This window comes from Gallinula chloropus (genome assembly GCF_964237585.1).
Source record: "Gallinula chloropus genome assembly, chromosome: 4".
NCBI lineage: Eukaryota > Metazoa > Chordata > Aves > Gruiformes > Rallidae > Gallinula > Gallinula chloropus.
In genome coordinates this window covers 42,379,917-42,402,000 of record NC_140088.1, presented here as the reverse complement: position 1 = coordinate 42,402,000, position 22,084 = coordinate 42,379,917, and the positions used below count along the sequence as shown (strand labels likewise).

The following is a 22,084-nucleotide window of genomic DNA, read 5'->3' as shown; positions in this document are numbered from 1 at the left end:
CAAACTTTCTCACCTACGAGTTATTGAGCATTCCTGCTTTGGCAGAAGAAAAACTTCCAACTGCACCTCTAAATTTCACCTACCAGTATCAAAGAAAGTTCTTGAACGCCTTGCACACCAGACCTGCTTCCCTTTCCTTGCATACAATTCTTTATGTTCTGATGATGGACACAGGACAATGATTCTGAAGCCAACAGGAATAAAAATAGCCGATGACCTTTACCAGCACAGTGCAAGTGAGCTTCCACTGTGATGTACTGGGAAGCAGTGACTGAAGAGTTGACCACCACCTGCCTTGACAGAGCAACTGACAATGGAGTCAGACTACAAACATGAGCACAATCCATCTCCTACAGCATCTCCTGTAGAGGCTGGCCACAGAAATTGCAGTAAGTTACTTGTCTGACTTGTTTGCTACTACGTTCCAATTCTAAAACTCATTTGCAAGTCAGCTATGAATATATAATGGCTACAGAAATCCCTAGGGTAAAGTCTTCTGGAGACAGGAATAGAAAAAAAAAAAATCAACCTTCTCACAGCTGTGAGGGGCATCTCATGCCCCCCAACATCATCTATTCTAACACTTCACCTATGGGTAGTTAACAAAGCTGCTGAGCCATGAAAGCTGGAAGTCAGAGCCAAAAATAAACCTCTGTGAAAGAACGATCTTGATATACAGTTGTATGAGAGAGAGCAATCACCACAAATTGGAAAAAAATCAAAACAGACACCACTTTGGACAGCTGCCCTGGTCACTTAAGAACCCAGATGGAACTCATCTAGCCTTAGGCAGAGGATGGGGTGGAGAAAAAGGCACAGGAGAGAAAATATACAAGCTGAAACACATCTGAGGAACATTAAGACAAGCAGAATGATCACCAATTAGCCTAAGGACAAGGGTCTACAGCTAACACATTCTTGCAGTGATCACATATGGCCTCTCACCAGAGATCTGGAGCAGCTGGACTGGCGATTTGACTGCACCATAATCTACTGCAGCATCACGTCCTTCTCCGCAGTCTAATCAAAACTGATACTCTACTTTTAGTAACAGAAAAAAATACTTCAAATTCAGAAAAAACAAAGTCAGGTAATTTGGCTAATTAAATTAATATCATCACTGAACCTATAGGAGGAACAATGTTTAGCAATTTGTCCCCCTGTCCCCCCCCAGCATCGCACTGATGCCTGCCCTCAGCTTTCTACAACAAAAACTAAGCATGGCAACAGTGCTGCTCTAACCAATATTCTTGCTGTAAAATGGCTCACACTCCCTTTTACTCAGTAAGGCCATCTTAACTACTCCTGCTGGGTCAGTTAAACTGTCCTAGTCTCATCCCAACTACATCTGACAGATTGAAAATAAAGCCAGTACAGTGGATGCAATCAAGTTTTAATACTTTCCTTTGAAAGCTGAAAAAAAGGCTTTCATATTGGCCAGTTCTGAATAAAGTATCCCCGACGAGCACACCTAGGTATCCTGTTATGATCTTTTACTGTGCAATCACACCTCTTTGGGATACTGCAGATTTTGCATCAACTTTAAGGAAATCAATTAAGATCAAGTTCCTTCAAACCCAACTCACAGGTTTCCTTTCAGAAACAACAAAAAGCATCACTATCTATCTTCTCTAGAGAGGAGCACCATATGGAAATTCTAGGAAATACAGTATCAGGCTTTTTTTTAAAAAATTGTAATCAAATTTTGAGGGAAGACAGTCTATTTCCTCCAGCTGGAAGTTTGATTCACTAATATGGTTCTGAGAGCATCATATGATAAGTGAATTAAGCTAAACATCTCAACAGTTCCTTCAGCACAAGACAGTAACAGATGTCACTTCAAAGCTGGATCTCTGAAAAAACACCACATATTCTCCATAATGGCATACCAAGTGAAAGCCACATCAAGATCTGGTCTGACACAGAAGTGGAGCAGTGGTCACAGGGACAGAAACTGTTGGGAACTCAAAGCAATTGAGAATCTTTCTTTCCATTCAACTTCAACACACCACGATGGGTTTGGATACACTGTGAATCTGAGGTAAGAGGTATCTTGACCTAAAAACACTGAGTTCAGAAAGTGGTTTGTAGATGTTGCAATAATAGACAGCTTTTATTAGAAGTTGAATGCTTTCACATGAAGTAAAATACACAGAGTAAACAGATTTCCTGCCAATTCCTGAGCAAGTGCATCCACAGCCAGGGTTGAAGCAACCTTGTCTATAACCATCCATGTTTTGTTTCAAATGTTACCATTATGTCTTCACAGCAGGGAAGAAATACAACTGAGCCTGAAAATTTCCACTAGGACATACATTTCACGTAATTTAATATCAGTCTTACCCTGTGAAAACCTGCAGTCATCAATATCAAGGGCATCGGTGAAACCAAATTTCTCCCAAGAAAGTTTCTTTCCTTTATTGATCTTTCTGCTTTGTTGGATGAGCCACCTGGCTATGCAGTCACCCACATCTTTTAAGCAGCTGGCAGCATTCTATACCACCTTTGCTTGTTCCCTCATTACAGCTTAAGACTTTAGACACGTTTAGTACAAACGAGCTTGTTAAGTGGATTGAATCAAAAGAGGAAGAAAACTCTTTTTCTAGGATTTTTCTGCTGTAGTTGCCAAAAGACAACATACAAAGAAAGAGCAGGCGCTACCTACCTTGAAATACCTCCCACCTAGGGCAAAACTATCTAGCACAATTTCTGCCTGAGCAATCATTAGATGGGGATGTACTTTTGTTACTTCTACAATCGTTTTGAAGCCTTGTATTATCACTTATTAACAAAGTCTCACTTAAAAACCAAAATAACAAGTCAACAGTGATTGCCTTCCATAAACCTAGACATCCTGGTTTAGCGCTAAGAACTGGCCATATACCACTTGAGTGGTAAAAGCATTATGTAGAGGAAAATTAATCTGGAACAGGCAGTTGCACAGCACAAATAAGAACACAAACTCATGAGAAATTGCTGGCAGAAAGAGAAGACAAGAAGAGGATCACTACTGCATAGGGGTCATAACCACAGTAAGATCATAAACAAATGTCAGTGCAATCTCTCCCCACCCCAAGTGAAATACTAGCTCCTGGTTCTAAGTCCCCTAATAATAACAACGATGTCGTCTGAAGAAATAAACCTACACTAATCCAACAAATGAATTCTTCCCCAGTTCTAATTACACAGTGTTTTTAAGGCATTTCTACTGCACCAGGCACAAACCGAAATTCACTTAAATTCTTAATGTAGATTTTACTTAATATACTGGAAAAGAAAATTTCAACTTGACCCCGCCAACATAATTAATGAACATCCTGACATGGCACAGGGAACAATGACAATAACGATCAGCACTTCTGTTATCAGCACTTTGCACCCTCCAGCAGTTAAATAGCACTCTACCACCTACTAAAGCCAGAGTACATTAAATCAAATCTTGTCAGCACAACATTGCATTTCCAAAGCTACAAAGTCGCCAACCTGAAGGATTTCTACCACTTGAGAAAAACATATAGTGCAGGAATTTTTATTTTCTGAGCTATTTCACCTACCTTGTCCTTGAAGATATGTGAGTTTTGATAGATGAAGTCACGATAGCTTTCTGTACGCACTTTATCCTAGGATTTAAAGAATAAAAAAACACTGTTCACATTTTGTACTTACATGCTGCTAGCATACTGGTCAAAAAAGCTGAGAAACTTGCTTTTTACCTTCGCCTAAAGACCTTCTGTGGCTACAGCACTTAAAAGGGCTCTGCAATTTCAGCACTTCCCATTCAACACTGTTTTACAAGTTACTGTCTGCAAATGAAGCCATCTGAGCCTCTGGAGGAAAAATAAGTAGCTTACACCTTCCTGACCTGCTGCATTTGATTTTGGATGTTTCAGAGTTCTTAATACCTCCTCACCACTTTCCAGGAACAGCAGTAACAGTGGCAATACTGCATCAGCTTTACACAACAACCTTACACACAACAGTAAAAATGCGAGTTAAAAGCTCCTATAATGTTTTGCATCATTTTACTCTGACACTCCTATGACACAGAGATTCTTTCAAAAAAAAAATCCCAAACTATGAATCAGATTAACCTTTTCTATCTGTGAACAAGACGCCTATTTGCAAACCTGAGGACAACTTAATGACGGAAGCTGTACAGACCAGGCTGTGAAAGCCCAATACGATAAACTAACTGTAACACAACATACACTGAGCAGCTGCAATGTTTTCAAGCACTGAACTAAAGATTTGGACTATCTTAGTATATGACAGCTAGCAGCATAGCTCAACCTGCCAGCAGCATAGCTCAACCTGCCAGCAAGGTACTATTTTAAAAAAAAATTATTCTTTTAATGTGCATCATCAGTTAAATTTAGGAATTGCTGTTACAGTTCAATTGCTTTTAGAGCAAAGTAAAATAGAATTTTTTACCAATTTTTATCCAGCAAAGACAAGTCTAATACTGAAGTATAAAATCCAGCTGCATATATTTCACTTCACATTTTTATACTATGGGAGGTAAGAATTTTTAGAAGCAATGCAGAAATTAAAGAAATTTTCTAGTGAGAACGAACAAAGTTTTTTATTAGAAAAGCAAGATCAAACCCAGATACTAAAAATAAAGGATGTGTTAAAAACTCTTGAAATAAAAAAAATAAAATTCTGAGGCTTGAAAAACTTAAAAATGGATCTTAGGGTTATGAAGATTATTGCAAACCCTAAAGAAACAATTAGGGATGACTTTAGAAAATTGTAATTTAGAACTATACATAATTAACATGTATTTAAAAAATGGAGATCCTTTAAAGTCATAATGGTTTACTATAACGTTATATTCAGAGTAACTATTTTTAGTCCTTCACCTCTATTGCAGTATAATAGGATTTGCTGAAGTGACTAAAAATAGTTTAAAAAAAATAATCAGAAGGTTCTGTATCAGTCAGGGAATCAGTCAGCTGGAAAGCTTCCAGCATTACATCCAGCCCACTCACACTCCCTCAGCACTGCCCCAACATAATCAATACAATTCTAGCTGCTGTCTCTACTATATGAACTGCTACTCGAGTAAGCCACTCATGCACTTCAGGTGTCTCTATTAATCAATCCCATCCTCTCACCATTGCAGTGTAATGCTTTTTTTTTTGTTTTGGTCTTAAATAAAATGCTAAAGGAATTTATTAAGATGATAGCAAAGAAATTCTTGAGCAAAGAAACCAACAGAACCTGGGGAACGCTACCCATTTGGCTAAAGTAAAAATACTCTCCCCCCCATCTCTGAAGTACTTACAGAAAAAAACAAAGTGAAACTTCATCCTATTACTACCAGGCATAAGAAAAAAGAAAAAGGTTTCCCAACTGAACAGTGTCAGACACAGATGTAAAATCTAGCAAGCAAATCTCCTTGCTTAAAAATTCCAGTATGGCAAACCATTTACATATATAAGGTATGAGGAAAAAAATTTTAAAAACCCAAACATCAGAGTGAATGCCTAGCAAATAGGAAAAAATTCAATGCACATGAGAAAAATTTGTTTTCCTGTAATCAGGAAAGCCGAAAATGTCATTAAAAAGCATTCTGACAGACATCCCCCCCTGAAACCAATACAATAGGATCTTGTACCAATCTCTTTGTGCAGAGATGCAGAAATGATAAACTTCATTAGCAAACAGAAAGGCTTCTTCATCCTATAGCCTACATCATCTCAAATGACACCTTTACTCAACTGCAGAACCAAACTCCTATCATTTCATCCCAAAGGCTTAAATTATATTTCTTTGGACTATGCATCTTGGAACTCCTACATGCGCAGGCATTTCTGTGCTTCTGTAAAATTCTCTCCTAAAATTAACCTTCTACTACTCTTAACACAGATTCATGTGTATTTCTATGCTTGCACCACTAAATGATTTACAGATGAGAAGCTTTATATGCTACCTGTATGGACAAAGCCACTCCAGAACTCCACATCCTATCTCTATGTAAGGCAGGAAATTTATTTATGCCTTAAAATTATAAAACTGTTTATGACTTTCACAACTATGATACTTTCTCTGAAAGGAAGCATTAAGAGATTTTGATTTACATGTCAATTAAAAAGGTGTCAGGCCTTGTGTTAGCTTTGTTGGGTTTCTTTAAGTTCAAAGGACATACACAGGTTTGCCTTTGAAGCGTTTTAAAGATAAAAAAAAATGGTTATCACATAGAAGGGGCATAGATTTTTCCAGCTGTTCAAACGAGCTGTGCACAAACACCAACAATTTCTGTTTACCTAGCGCAATAGGAACTCACAATATTTGAGAAATGCTTCTGCCTGGCAAGTGTAAAATGTTAGGAAAACCAACTAAAAACAAATATTCACTGTCTATACCATGTTCTATCTGTTATCTTTTAAGGACCCAGGAAAAGGCTGGTTTTTGCAAAGTAACATTGTGGCACAAATAATGCAACGTATCTTCAAGCATACCTGGGGAGTAAATGATTTTATGTTCCTAATGCTTCCCATAGACAGAATTCTTATAAACAAACTACATTGAAAAAAGATCTCTCAACCCAATACCTAGAAAAAGACTATCATGTATAGAAAGGGTTAAAAATGCAGCTGCTCTGCAGCATATTTATGGGCACACAGCCCACTTCATTCTGTCTTTTCTCTTTAGTCCTACTAAGATGGGGTTGTGATGACTTTCTAACCTTTAGCATCTCCTCGTGTATCCCATAATGCCCATAGGAGCTGAAGTAAACACCATCCTCATCCTCATGAAGGTCTGCAATGGCACTGGATGACGAGCTGCTCCGGACATCTGTGCTCAGCACAAAATCCTGCGCAAATTGTCTGTAACACAAGTGAAATACACCCATGAGACACGTTTATGGGACCACGAAAAGGAGGCGAGGGGGGCAAAGGGGCTTGAAAGATGTCAGGAATCCACGCTGCACGGGGGCTTTGACAACAATGGGACCAGCTTTAAGCATGCACATCCTCCCTCTGCTGGCTCTTCCAGACTGCTGCAGGGGCACTCTCCATCCATCCTCCTGCAATGACCACCCTCTGCTTTCAACCAGCAACTACCTATTTTTAAGGAGGAATTCTCTATTTTGCACTCACTGGTACTAAAGCTAGCACCACAGTGGTCAAAACAGTATGTATTTTAGGCTGTGTGAGGCAGATACAGAGTCAATACAACCAACAGCACAAGAACTACAAGCCACACAATACTGTACGATTAGTGAAAGGTAGAAGAAAGTACGTTAAAAACAAAGTATTTGGGGGAAACAAAACAGAGCTTAAAATTCAGTATACTACTTTAATTCTATGCTGCTTATTTTTCCTCCTCCATGGCCTTGCCTTTTTAATATGCACATTTTTATTTCTCACAGCAGTTTTGATGACAACACACAGAAATCAAGGGATTTATCGCAAAAACGCAATTAAAAGTTGACAAGCAAACAGCTCGTGCTATACGCACATTGAAGAGAAAAAGCAAATGTGTTTTGGCCTGACAATACTCCTCCAAGGTCTACAGTCCATCATCAACAAAGTTTGCATTCTAGAACTCTCAGAGGCAGCCAAAGCTCACCTTTAACAGCCATCGTCCTTTCCTAAATAGGAATTTCATGTATATAAGCTGTAGGTAACGTCTCAGTCCCTTACTGAAAAATAAAACCATAAACACTATTTCACTCCCAACACATCAAGTATTTCTCTGCTTAACTAGTTTGGATGCAGAAGAGAAGGTGTTAAGGAACTCTTATAAGTCTGTCAGTATCAGAAACCTCCTACACTTGCTGACATACAGGTAAGGTTTGCATTTCATTTTTGAGATTGCTCTTCCCCACAGCAGCCTGCATTTTCATTTTTCATAAATATCAAAACGATAAAAATTAAATTTACAAGAAGTAGACTACATGACATACAGTTAGGTATAATTAGCATTTTGCTAATTATTAAAGTTTAAGCCAAATTTTAAAGTTATTTAAGATGTATCCATCCAATAGTTCCTCCAGTCTACACATGCAATACAAGCAGCAAATAAGCTCTAGGAACAGAAGTGCCCTCTTGTCTCTTTAATCAAGAAAAAAAACAATGTAAGTAAAAAACCAAAAGCCACCATCTCTAAACAGGGGACAGATTGAAAAAAAAAATCAGGATATACAAGCCATGCTCTTAAATATAAGTTGTATCTATGCTAAAGATGTTTTAATTTACAAAACAGTTATGGGGAAGGGCGAGGGGCGATCACTAGGCCTCCAGCTACTTGACTTTGTATTGTATCCCCTTCATTTCTCATAACTATAGAATCACAGAATGGCAGACATCGGAAGGACCTCTGGAGATCATCTAGTCCAATCCCAAACATGCCAATTTCTGTAAGTCTACTCAGACTGGCAAACTTGGAAAAAACATTCCCATAGAAATTATTTCACAGTAAACCAGTTGGTTTCCTTCACACTATTATTCCAGGGCTCAGAAGGCAATAATCTGTAGGGAGCTGCATGACTGATCCTCAACAGGCAGCCATGAAAAAACCTAAAAGTAGTTTTTCCACATCTTGGAGAGCAAGATCTACATAATGCAGTCATGTTGTAACTCAAAGAAGCTACAGTTAGTCTCCTAAGAAACCTTTGTAGGTATGTAAAGCATACAAAAGCTCCTGTATATCGCTTTTTTTACTCCACAAGTTGAAGTCAGCCAGCCAGCCTGCTACATACTGGTATAAACCTATTTCCATGACAAAAACTATTAGAAAAATAGATTACTGTACATAAAGATCCTGTATACTGTTCTTGCTCCACTTCAGGCTTCCAAGCTATCATTTGCAGAGATTCACCTGAAAGGAACCACCAGAACATGTTCTCTTTCAATGGAGTAACTTCCAGCATCAATCAGTATCACTACTCAATTACAGCATGCAGGCTATTACAATGTAACTAGTTCATCTGTTCATAATTTAAAACTGTGCTACTTCATCAGACCTACATCTGTCTATTTTTGCTGCCAGCTGACCCCTGCTGAAGAGACTGCACTGACAAAAAAGAATTAGAGGTTTCCTTTTCTAACAGATTATTTGATACACTAACCTCAAAAGCAAATCTACGTAAGCCTGACTGAAGTTGAGAGCTGAAAGGAAATTCCACCTGATGAGCTGAGAAAGTTATTTCTTTTAAACAAAAAAGAATGGAACAGGAATAAGACAAGATGATATATAGAGAAAAAAGTCTTTCCTTGTAGAAGGAGAAATTTCTCTGTTTCCTGTTCTTTATGATGAATGCATAATGTACACCAAGGTATTAGATAAGTACCACACTCTATGAAGTACAACCTGCAAAAGTTAAACCCAGCTTAAGACAAAAACTATTTACTTTTGACATGCATCATTTCTCACAGCTCATAGGACCTGAGCAAATGCATGCATTTTTTTTTGGCAAACTTACTTACTAATAACATCCAGTGTGTACTCCCAAAACATACCACAAACCCTCAGTGTATTTTACATAAGGTTTTTGCTGCTTCACTTTTCCACAAAAGAACATGAATTCCTTTTCTCAGTCTCTTAAACACAACTTCTCTTCAGTACCCAACCAGCGTGACTTTGAAAATACACATTTAAATCCTATGTGACCCCATAAATAAGTTTATATTCCCATTTTATCCATCAGCATCATTCATTCATATTTTGAAGATCTCAAGATTTAGAAGTACATTTAGAAGATTTGGCATGTACAGTTACAGGAATACCCCAATTCCTGTTTGCAATGCACTGAACATTCTTACTAGCAGAAGTCATTCCTGATACTGTACAGTCGGTTTATTAATCTCACTGAGGGTTTCTACAAATTGTAACTGGATTCTACTAACAATCATTGTTTGGAACCATCTCTCAAAATGCTGAGAGTCCCATATTTAAATCGTCATTACCTCCCTCTTCTACACTGAAGATGCTCACGATGTTTAAATTCATATTTAAAGGACTAACAGAAAAGTGAAAAGCAAAGAGTGGTCAGAAACAGAATATACGTTTCTGAGCCATGTGCTTATTTAGCTTTCCTAAGGATACTTTGCTCTTAATTTGTGCAGGTTTGGTACAGTTTTTACTAATCATCTGCACGATATTTAATAATAATTTAAAAGATAAAAGTGAAACCCACAACCCAACACAAGTCATGAGCTTTATTATGTAGTAGCATTCGATCGCTTCTTTGAATTTCTATTGGTCTTTAAACATCAACATCTCCTGTCACTTAAAACACATGCAAAAAACCAAACAAGCCTCATTTAAAAAAAAAAAACCTTACTTCATTTTTTGAAGGTCATCTTGTGCTCTAGCCAATGCTGCTTCTGCCAGCCTCGCTCTGTGTTCCGCGTGTTTTAATTGTTCAAGGAGCACCATGGTATCATTCAAACCATTAGAACACAAAACATTGGTAGGTTCACAAAGATCTTCTATATCTGATGAAGCAGGGAAGGAAAAAACCAAAACAGCTGTCAGTCAAGTGTCAATTCACAGCAACTTACACCTGACGTTTCCAGTGTTGCTATTTTTGTCTTTGGGCGGTATATCAGCACAGCCTGCTTCACAAGGAGCATCACTGCATTTGGCAGGTGTAACCCCAGAACGCAATACTACTCAGTAAAAGCAAGTAAATCCAGAATTCAGATTTCTTTAAATACCAGCGCTCACATTGATAAAAAAGCTATTGGCTCAGATCAATCATCGTCCCATGCTCTGTTTTTCAAGTTATGCTATTCTGAGACCAAAAGGGCTGTTCGTTAATATCAACAGTAAAAGTTAAGAAGGTATATAAATTTTAAACTTCTTAGTAAGTAGACCGTAACTCTTAATTTTGAAACCAATTCCTTAGGCCTTTATAAAGCTTATGAACACACAAAATTGAGACGGACATAAGCAGAATATCTGTAGATGAAACATTGCTTTCAACTACCAAAACAAGGGACTGGGTCCCATTCACATCCCTTGCTAAATTTAGCTGGTGATTTCAACCCATGTCAGTGGATTTTAAAAAGTGCTACTGTGTTCTTCCACGCCGCAAGAAGTCACTACTGGGCAAAAAACGGTTAAATAAACTATTATGTTTAATCATGGAAGACCACTTTACTTGGCCAGTCAGACCGAAACAAAGCACAGATACTTAAATTTAAGATTTCATCAGCCCAATAACCCTTAAGCAACTGCAGCAGCACCTCAAAGCACCTTGGCAGTCTATAGCTTGGGCACTAGACAAGAGCTGTTGCAGTGAAATGTGAAATGAATCCCTGAAGTGAACAACCAAGGTCCTCTAGCACACATTATCTCTGCCATCATGTGACAGGGCACACTTAGAAAAGGGCAAAACTGCATTCCAGTCTGTATGGAGAGGAAAAAACCCACAAGCCCCAACTCCCTCATGGTTTAGGTTAAAGAAAATTGTACAGTCAAGTGCCATATGGGAGGATCACAGGCAGCTAAAATAAATTCAAAAGCCAAACTGAGTTCTCTTAATGGCATTTGGTGAGCAGAGGAGCTATGACACACAGATTGCTAGAATCACTAAAGAAGCAGAATTCTTCTATGCAGCAGCAGTTCTTTACACTTAGTTGGTCAAAATACAACCTGTATAAAAGATTAAGATATTGTCAACAAGGCAAATTACTTGCCTCTTAGTTATAGCACATATTTTTGAATGAATGAATCTGATTTTAAATACCTACCTTTGGAAGCTTTAAAAGCTTCATAAATCTTCAATGAAGCTTGGGTGGTGTGCCTCTTCCACCTGCTTAATTACTACATACAACACCTCTGCTGTGGTCATATTTACACTAAGTGAATGCAGGTAATATGAGGGGGCTATGGAAGTCTCAGCCATTAAAAAACAACATATACCACATAGTACAAATATCAACTTCAGCTATTATGAAGACTTTTTTTGTGTACCTAAGTCAACTGAATAATGGTGATGATGCTTTGCATGACAAGAATTCTGCCACTAACACGTTTGACCCACAAGGCAGCATAGTAACACCAAAACACAGTTAATTACCAAACTGAAGTAGAAGATCATCTTCTAGCCCTGGTTTCAGGTATTCCTCTCCTTCCCAAGGCAGCGGGCTGCTGAGTGAGCTCAAATATGCTGCTGTTGGTTTCTAGACAGAAAAGTACATAAGCTAAGTTTCTTTGAAAACATCAGCCCTTCAATTCCATTCAACAGAAGGAAAGCATCTACTATTCCACCTATCAAAATAAGCATGGCATTGCAGAAAGGCTGAGGAAGACAATCCTTTAAAGCATGACTAGTGAGAACACAGAAGAAGTTAACTTCTGGCTTCTATCCTGGCTCTGGCAGCAACTATGCACCTTAGGATACTGAGACTACAAGCATCGTGACCAGAGAGCTAGTCTGGGTCTCCAAGCCCCCAAAGCTGCAAGGTCAAGGAATTCAATGCAAGCAGTATTGAGAGACAGACATTGAAGGGAACTTTCAGGATTACACTGCTGTCAGGAACCAAGCTTACTCAGGTGTTTGTGACTGACCTGTAGCTTATGACACAGCTAAACAATGAAGCCAAGACACCAGCGTTTCTACACAAACAGTGCCGATCAGACAAGATGCAGAAACACTATCTTCTCTCCTGTTTGCATCTGTTAATGTTTTGTCAGGAATGGAGAAGTCAAATACTGGACTTCGGGGTTTTTTTTTTTTAATTTCTGTGTTTACTTTGCATAGCTAATTATGCCTTAAATAACTACCAGAGGATTTAAGTAAATATTTGAACATTTAAGTCAGAAATGCTACGCTACATAAGACGATTTTAAGTCTAAACCTAAACTTTTAAAGAACAACCACAGAACATACTTCAAAATCACAGAATCCACAAAAACTTAAGACTGCAGGTTCCTATCAGCTTTCCTGTTTCTGGTATCATTTTAGCACAGATTAATTTTAGTTTCTGGGACCTAAGGGATCAGGTTTTGTCCTTACTAACAGTACAGGAGGGATCTGGCCAGGTCTTATCCTTGCTAAAGAGTCTTTTGCACCAACAGGCATGTGAGGACCAAGAAATGTTGCTTACCAAGAAACAAGATCATTACTAGACCAATGCAACAGAGTCAAAAGCCAAGATGAGTTAGTAAAACAATATGACAGTACATAGCATGGGCTTTTTGCAAGTCTGAACATCCTCTTCTACAAAGAATAAAACTCCTATTATTTATATTTAAAATGAAAACAACTTCACATCTAAATAAACCAATTAATAGCTGTTTTAATGCCCACATTTCCTAATTTCTAGAAATGTAAGTTTCCTACAATTATTTTTAAAAAAGGCAATTTAAACACACAGCACCTTGACTTCCCATTCTCCAGACAGATTATGGAAGCAGTACATGGCATACCTACCTTTAATCTAACGAAGTTTATTAATTTAACATATCCATAAAAATCAAGTCCTGAAAAGAAAGGAAAAAAAAATAAATAAGAGCGCAAGCTTGTGTTACAGAAAACCCACATGCATTTTATAATTATATGAACACTAATTACTTGTTGAAGTGGCCAGCTTCCCCTTGGGGTGTACAGCATAACCTACTGCAGTCTTCCTATCTTAAGTTTGCCATTTACATTCTTCTTCTCTTCAGGACCAAACCAGGAAATTGTCACCCTCATGTCAAATACATTTGCTGCATATTAAAAACACAACAGATGTACCGTGGCTTGCAAACAGAGTTTCAATTCATTTGGCAAGCGACCACAGCAGGACAGCCCTATTTATCTCACACTAGTTACCTTGCTAGCTTTTTAGCCCCTTGTGCTCTTTAGTTCATAATCTTACCATTCTGCTGAATAAGACACAAACTGCTCCTACTCATTGAGAATATATCACAATTTAAAACTGCCACACTGCACAGAAGCAACAGCAGTTTAAATAGAATTACGTACTCTCCTCAAGAACAGCGAGGTCTCTGAATATCTCAAGTTACATTCACAAGGATTTTACACAGACAACAGATCTTACATGCAAATTTCTAAACAATACACGTGGTTCCCACACCTTTCTCCCTCTCTCCTTTTTAATATATGCTCTTCAAATAGCATTTCTCCAGCAGTGCTTCCTTTCCCCTGCTTTCCAGCTTTCCTCCACAGCGAAGCACTCACTGAACTCCACCAAAGCCACCATGCACTTCACATGCATCCTCCTGTATTTACCTTCCTTCTGTCACCATACTGGTCTAGGTAGACGGTAGCTTCAAGTGGAAGCCAACCTTACATTTCACTTGGGAAAGATCAAACAATGGAGGACGTAGCTTCCTATAATTACTGGTGAGAACGTAAGGCAAGGCTGCAAACATCCCCTTAAAAGGCACCAGCAGTACAGCCCAGTTTCTTCACCTCTTGTTGGAGACATCCACTTTGGTCTCTGCTAAGCTTTTGAGCCTCACAAGAGTGTCGCTACTCAGGCAGGAGTTCCCACACGTCAGGTAAACAGCTCTTACACCAGCACACAGCAGGCTGGCTCAGATCAGTGGTTGAGAAGCAGCACAAGCCAGCAGAGATCAATCTTACTGGGAGAGCTTTACCAGTAAATAAAGCATATGGGAAATGGCCAGCACAAAGACAGCCAGGAAATCAGCTAGGAACAAGCTATGCTCCACAACCCATTGTAAATGAGATGCTGATACACAGAAGGAAATGATTTTCATAACAAAAAAAACCACCTTACCATGTTTCTTGATCTCATCACAAACATTAAATTGATGCTCTGTTTTGCAGTGGGAGAATACATCTTCAGCAGAACTAAATAACCTGTAAATAACAATTAAATACGCAGTGTACATATGCTTTATATGCTTACAAGTATATAAATATGCTTAAATCTTGTAACACTCCCACAAGTTTTGCATACTCTGCTCTGACCTGCCAATAAACCTGTTCAGAACACACTGGCTCTGCTTTTGAAAAAGGACAAACGGGTGCCTGGTTCTTCGTGTACCTCTCGAAGCAGCTTCCTGCCTTATCTGCAAAACACTTTGCAACAAAAGACTAATAATAAACCCTAAAATTTCATTTGGCAGGACCACGGACCCTGTTAACTCTGGAAAACGGCTGGAGAGCACCAACGATAAACCAGAAACCTCAGAACTGCACGCATACGAGTTAATCTGCTGCATAAAAGTGAAGGTTCTCATCTATTTACCGACGATGGGGAAAGAGGGCAGAAAAAACTCAGATGAACTTTCACACTGCCTCTGCCTGCCTTTAAGCTCAAGTTACCCGCTTTCCAGGTTACCTCTCCCTCCCTTAGCGCGGCTCTAACAGCCCTCTGGCTCTAGGAAGGCCGTACACGAGATCAAGCAGCTACAGAGCGCTGTGACAAGCTACGCACCGTTTGTTTTCCTGACGCGGCTGCCTCCCGCGGGACGAGTTTGAGCGCTCGCACCCCAACCCCTCCCGCCTCCCGGGGGCCGGCGGCGCCGGTCGCGCCTCAGGAGTCCCTCGGCCGGGCGGGGAGGCGCCGGCGAAAGCGCACCGCGGGCTCTCCTCCTCACCTGTCACAGAAGAGGCAGCGGGCTCGCAGGCCCTCGGTGGCGGTGCCTTCCTCCTCTTCCTCCCAGGCCTCCTCGCCGTCGGACAGCTCGGGCATCTCCTCATCGGAGGGCGGCCCGCCGGCCCCTGCGGAGCCCACAGGGAGGGACAGTTACTGACCGGCGGGGGAGGGGGCACGGAAAGAGGGAGGAGGGGAGGGGGAGAAAGAGAGCGGCAGCCCAAACACCCACCTGCGAGAGCGGCACCTACCGCCCGCGACCCCATGGCCGCGCCACCGCCCCACGTGCACCGCTTCCGGGAGGCGGCCCCGCCCCTCCCGCCGACGTCAGCCAGGCGGTGGGCCCAAGGCGGGAGCGCGCCCCCTGGCGGGGCCCTCCGGTAACGGGGAGCAGCGTTACCGCCAACCGTTATTTTTCAAACGTCCGGAGCGGCGGCCCCGCCAAGCGCCCGCCGCCGCCATTTTGTGGGGGCCGAGCCGTGGGGCGGTTAGGCCGCGGCTGCTGCTGCCTCCGCCTCTTCAGCGCCGCTCCCACCTGCGCACCCCTCGACCCGGCAGCTTCTGCCGCCAATGCCGGACAACCTGGCTGAGGCGAAATGCAGGCAGGCGGCAGATAAACAGCTGACGGCCTCAGCAGGCCTCAAATAGGAGAGGTTGCTCGTGCTTGGAATTGTACTTGGCGAGCCTTGCAGGTAGCTGGCAGCCAGGTTTCTGTTTGGTACAAAGAGGGTGACTGCTGATGGGAGAGTTCAAGGGACTAATCGGTGCACATCGACTTAAGTTTAGCAACAGACTTTCCGACCTGACCGTCTCACTCAAATGCAGAAGTTAGAAGTGGCTTAAAAAAAAGAACATGGAAAAACAAAGCTTGAGACTCATCGCCTCGTGAAGATAGTGTTTGACATTTTAAGTACATTACCTAACCTGCTTCATTTGCTCACATCATTTTTGCCTGGCAGGAACCTGCATCTCTTCAGAACCAGGTGGTGCCTTTTCACTGGATTGTGTGGGGATACTAAGTAGCACATGGTGGAGAAAATGTCAGAGCTTGATTTTTTCCAATTTGTACCCTCAAAGTGTATAAGTTCACATCTGTGCTACTACAAATACTTCCAAAAATAATGAAATGCTGCTTTGCCTTTACCCTGACGACATTATATGACTAATTGCAAGAGCAAAGGTATGCTGTGCATCCTGTTAGCAGTGGTCCGAATCAGATGGCTAAATACAGTATTTGTGCAGCATCTCGCAACTGAACACAGGTACAGTCTGCCTCTTCTTTTTTTACATAGTCAAGAAAACTCATATCTCGTTGCTGCTGTTAGACAGCTGCACCTTCCTAAGCATCATACATGGATTTATGTATGTCAAATTAATAAATGATCCAGCCTCGCAAAGACTTACAGTCATTTTAAAAAATAACATCTTGTACTTTTTGATAAAAAATTCATAGAGGATTAAAAATAATCCTTTTTTCTTGACCCCTTTGGTTAGCAAAGTTAGGGGTGCCTAACTTTGTTACTGCGTTGGCACTTCAAAGCAGGAGATCCAACGTGTGCTTTACAAGCTGATTTACCAAACCTCTGCTTCCTGTGTTTTGGTCCACATCACAGCGTGGTTTTGCAATGCATCAAGTAATTTGAAAAAGGAATCTAAACTACCAGAGTGATCCAGAACTACAGGGCACAGGACCAAACTACAGCTAGCCCGACGTTAAAATCTTGAAGTATCCAGCATTAATCATCACCAGGGCAATTTTTGGTCATTTCTAGAGGGGTGGTACCAAGGGTCAGATTCTAGTCTCATTTGTAGAGAGCAAATTCAGTAGTCTTCGCTGAACCTGAAAGTATAGAGATCTGAATTGACCAATAAGGAAAAAAAAAAGAGGGATGCAGAATTCAAGAAGGAAACCTTAAAGCCTGACTTGTCTGGATTACAATCTCTGATTTGTAACCTGTTCCTGTAAATCTGTCTCACATAACTTAATTGTCCGTTTCAGTTACCCTTCTATTGCTCAAAGCTAACACAGAAGGCTTCAAAGTAAGCCACTAATTAAACAGATTAGGCTTGCCCAGTCACAGGCAAATCCAAAGCCACATGAAAACATCTAAGGGCGGAAAGGGGTTATAGGTAATGGCAGAAGGGCAGGTTTGGAAAAGGAAATTCGCTGTAGGAAATATGAAACCTTAGAAAAGCCTTTAGAAAATCCATTTTGCGTTTTGCCTTTAAATTCCGTACCCACTCAGAATTACATCTGTAGGTATGACAAGACCACATTGGTTCTGCAAACACTACGTAGTGGTGTAAACCATTGCTTCTCATGGATTTTTTTTTTCCCTTTACATAGTGACTCAGTACTACTCACTGAATTAGAATTAGTGCAAAATGCTGGCAAACACTGCCTACCCTCGATGTACAGAAGAAACCTAGGCAAGTCAGATGCTTCCACCTTATGCTCTGAAAATGGGGTCTGGTCTAATGTAAGAAACTGAAGTGATGCAAAATGGTAAAACATGCTTTTCCTCCACCCTTGCTCAAGCAACGAATCACAGAAATAGGTTTAACGGCCACCGCTCTAGAAGTAGCTGCCCAGGCTGATAGCAGCGACAGCAGAAACAGCAGCTTCTTTGTGCTTTACTGAAATTCTCCCCCACCAAAGGGGCAAGGGGTCACTGATTGCGTAGTCTTTGCTCCACTGCACACCCTCGACTATTGTTGAGTCCGCTTGGAGAGCAACGGAGTGAATGTGCTGCACAGCCTTGTAACCCAATCTTCTTTCTTATTATTACTTCAATTAAGGTTCTCAATAAATGTAAAGCACCTGTTCATTTGGGTCAGTGTATATAATGTGTTGGGTGAAGACTGTATGAAACCCTTGCATCAGAAGTGCGTGATTTAGACCAGTACCTCTTGAAATATGATCATCTTTGTTACAATCTCCTAATCCTTGTAAAGGGATTTGCATGGTACAGGAAGATTTACAATGTAATGGATTACTATTTCATAATCCGGGCCAAAGGGAAGAAACTTCAAACATCTACAATTTTTTTTTATTTTTTTTTTTTTTACTGCATTTCAAACCTTCTTCCAGATCTGGAAACACAGCACAGAGGAGGCTGTTAGAGGGTGTCTGCCCAAAAAACACGGTATCGCCATAGCGTTTGTGAGCTTTGTTTCATCTGGATTTCTAAGCATGTGTGACTACAGAGAAAAGTATGTATGCATGTAAGCAGAGAAAGTATGTTAATAGATATTGTATAGGAAACAAACAAAACATTTTGGAGCAAACTGTTATTAAATGGCTATAACTTTACCCTCTGTAAAATGTATTTGAAAAAATACAGAAACTGTTCAAAGAAATTATCATAGGACAGCCAGTTATTTCTTAGCCATTCGTGTAGTCAGATTTTTTGGTTGGTTTTTTTTTTTTTCCTGTTTTAACCACTCAAGGACTCCAGCAGAACAGACAACGGCGTGGAAGAAGCATGAACATCAAGACTAAAGGGAATTTTTCAAGAGCATTTTCTATGTAGAAGGGCCACATTGTCTGAAAATTTACACTGTGCTTCTTGGATGCTAGACCCAGGCTGCTACATCTAAGCGAAAAGAATGACACTCCCAAAACACCCCACATTTTGCAGAAGGGCATCACTGTGTGTAAAACATCACAAATGCCAGTGATGTCCTTAACAACTTTTTTACACTCACAGATGAAGGGTGAATTTAAACACCATTAAAATAATTAAGAGCCTGGAAAGATTTAAATTAAACATAAATTGGAAAATTTGAGTGCCAGTTAGCATATGAAGCTGTAGAAAAAACCAAGCCCATCAGCTAAAATGAGTAATAGCAAAGCAGAACTGCTCATCTGAATGTACATGCTCGGGCAGTTTCAAAGTTTCATAAAATGATGGCCATGTTCCCCTTAATGTAATTCTCAACAAAGACTGCTGAGATACTGTTCATCTGGGCAGAGCCCAGGGCACCCCGTGTAGGGCTCATCCTGAGGGTAGGACTAGGTTTCAGCTTGAGATCTGCAGCTGAAGACGGGCTGCAAGGGGCTGCAAAAGAGAAGCACAGGCTGCAAAACAGCATTTTTGTCTAACCAGGGGCAAGTTTTGGTTTGTTTGGATTTTTTTTTAATTTTACAAGTTTTGTTTGATTGGAGGATTTGTGTGGGGGTTTTTTTGGCTTGTTTTTAACAAAAGATCACCCTGAAACTAGGGTTAGGGTTATGTTACAAAGTATGGGACTCTGTGTGTTACATAGATAATCTTCACCACTACTCCCCCCCCTCCCCCTTTCCTTCTCTGTTTTCTCTGCTTTAGCATTAAGATCAGTGCTGTTGGTACAAATAGCGCGAGTGGCTGTTTTCAGTGAAGGACTGAGCAAAACCAGTCTCTGCAATCATGGCAAATCTACAGGGCAGAAAAGGGAGTGATGCTTCCTTGAAATAAAAGGTATTTAGGCACCTACAGAAGTGTCTCCATAAAATGTACATCGTGCAGCAGCTTGAGGAACCTGGGACAAGTTCCAATGCTACAGACCACTGAGATCCTACTGAGATAACTCCAATCAGATAATGTAACAAAAAAAAAAAACAAACCCAAACAAACAAACAAAAAAACCCAACAAACAAAAACCTTAGGGGCTTACAAAATCACTTTCATTGTTGATGTCAGAAAGGTAAATGCAGATAAAAGTACTCACAAGCATCTTAAGTGCAAACCAGCTTTCACTGAGAAAGCATCTGTAAGTACTTCAGACTTTTATATCTGTGTTTTTACACAGTTATTAAACAGATAGAAAAATTTTCCAGGGAAAAAAAAAAACCCTAGATTTTGAGTAAGTGGTTGTAAACTACAAAATGAATTCTATCCCATTGGAAGATCATGCTTTTGCCATGAAAATATGTCATCTCTTTTCTTTCACAGTAAGAAAACGCAAATAAGTCAAACAAGCAGAACGAGGAGGATGTACATGAAAAAAAAACCTTAAAAGCAGCTATTTATGACAATGTTTTTAAATATCGGCAACACTATTGCAAGAGTGGCTATTAAGCATTTGGCAAACTCTGGATAGAAACACCTAGATTAGTTACTTAAAAACTAAAGCCCTTCTTGTGAAGGGCTGAGCATCTGAGACTCTAGTCCACCAGAACCAGCTCTGGTCTGCACTCACAAGGAGTAAAAGACTGAAGACAGTGGAAACTTGAAGTGTGCCAGGAAAAAAAAGGATCAAATTATTTGAGCCTGAAATAACAATGTCATAGCTGCAGAAAAAAATAGGAAATTGGAAATGAAAAGAGCATGAGCACATGTTTGCATAGTTATTAAAGGAATCTAGTACTTAGTGCCTAGGTTTCCAAGGCCTTGATAAGAACGTTTTAAAAATTGAAATGCAAGCAGAAAGTGAGTGTGGAATTTCAGAGACCAACAGAAGACAGTCATCCTGACATTGCATACACAGTGTAAATGATTAACCTCAATGTGCATTAGAGCACAGCCTGGACCAGTCTCCACTTTGACTAATGTAACAAAAATACAAGTATTTCTTTGTTCTAAGTCAAAAGTTAGGGAAAATTATGACAATATGGATGATAGTGAGCAGAAAAAAAGCAAGTTAAAAGTCAGAGAAAGAGATAAAAATCAAAAAGTAGAATCATGTGTGGGATCATATCCATTGACACCCCTTTTCTTGAAAATCATTTTTAGTTTTCCAACAAAGATGGAAGGCAGTATCCATTGCATGGCACTGCTCAGAAATAAATTTCAGAGCTAACTGGGATGAATTGTTAGTTGCTTGCAGCAAATGATATATATATACATAAAACTGGAAAGACACAATTATTTTGACAATGCTCAGATTTGGAATATTTCAGGAGTTCAAGGTTTCAAAAGATTAATTCCAGCAGCTCAGTTAAATCCTTGTGGAGGATCTATAAACACAGGATTTCTTTGTGTTAGTGGTATTGAAAAGATTGTATCTCTTGCTGTAAACCTCTAATGAAAACACTTTGCAGGAGAAGATACCAGGAAGCTTGGGAAAATTATATTCTCAGAGACAATCTAGCTACCCCAAAGGCTTCTCCAGGGAGTCTAGAGAGTGCAGGAAGGAGGAAAATAGAATGCCTTACCCTGCAACAATTTGCTATTGTGAATAAACAATAGCAAAATGTAAGTGTGCAAACAATTTAAAGCAGGTAAACTGAACTATCTATTTTGCAACAAACAAGAAATCATTAAGTAGCATCAGGGTAGTTTTGAATTTTGCCCCAGCCTGTTACAAGTAGTCTCATTTTAGCTTTTCTGTTGTCAGATTTTTGCCTCATTTTCAGTTCATTTCACTGAACAAAACTGAAATATCCCTCAGTAAAACCGCAAATTCTCCTGATAAATATTAATTCCCACTTCTTTAAAAAGTGCTTGTTTGAGGTATTATGAGTAGTAGCTATGTGTGTTAAATCTCCCATTCTTTGTACCAGCTTCTTTAAAAAAAATAAATAAATCAGCCAATGAAAAGTCCCTAGACCGACGCTGTCTCCCTCAGTT

General features: G+C 40.0%; 1 protein-coding gene across 1 annotated transcript in view; it reads right to left on the bottom strand.

Moving 5' to 3' along the window:
- PRMT3 (protein arginine methyltransferase 3) overlaps positions 1–15,802 on the bottom strand; it is a 62,450-nt gene extending 46,648 nt beyond the window's left edge. Inside the window, exons 1-8 of the mRNA XM_084264055.1 lie at positions 15,766–15,802; positions 15,538–15,661; positions 14,712–14,794; positions 13,394–13,443; positions 12,038–12,140; positions 10,295–10,448; positions 6,692–6,833; positions 3,555–3,620 (exon numbers count right to left, since the gene is read on the bottom strand). Of these exons, the coding sequence (XP_084120181.1) occupies positions 3,555–3,620; positions 6,692–6,833; positions 10,295–10,448; positions 12,038–12,140; positions 13,394–13,443; positions 14,712–14,794; positions 15,538–15,661; positions 15,766–15,799 (756 nt within the window). The 5' untranslated portion in view covers positions 15,800–15,802. The remainder of the gene's footprint in view (positions 1–3,554; positions 3,621–6,691; positions 6,834–10,294; positions 10,449–12,037; positions 12,141–13,393; positions 13,444–14,711; positions 14,795–15,537; positions 15,662–15,765) is intronic.
- Positions 15,803–22,084: the final 6,282 nt, after the last annotated feature.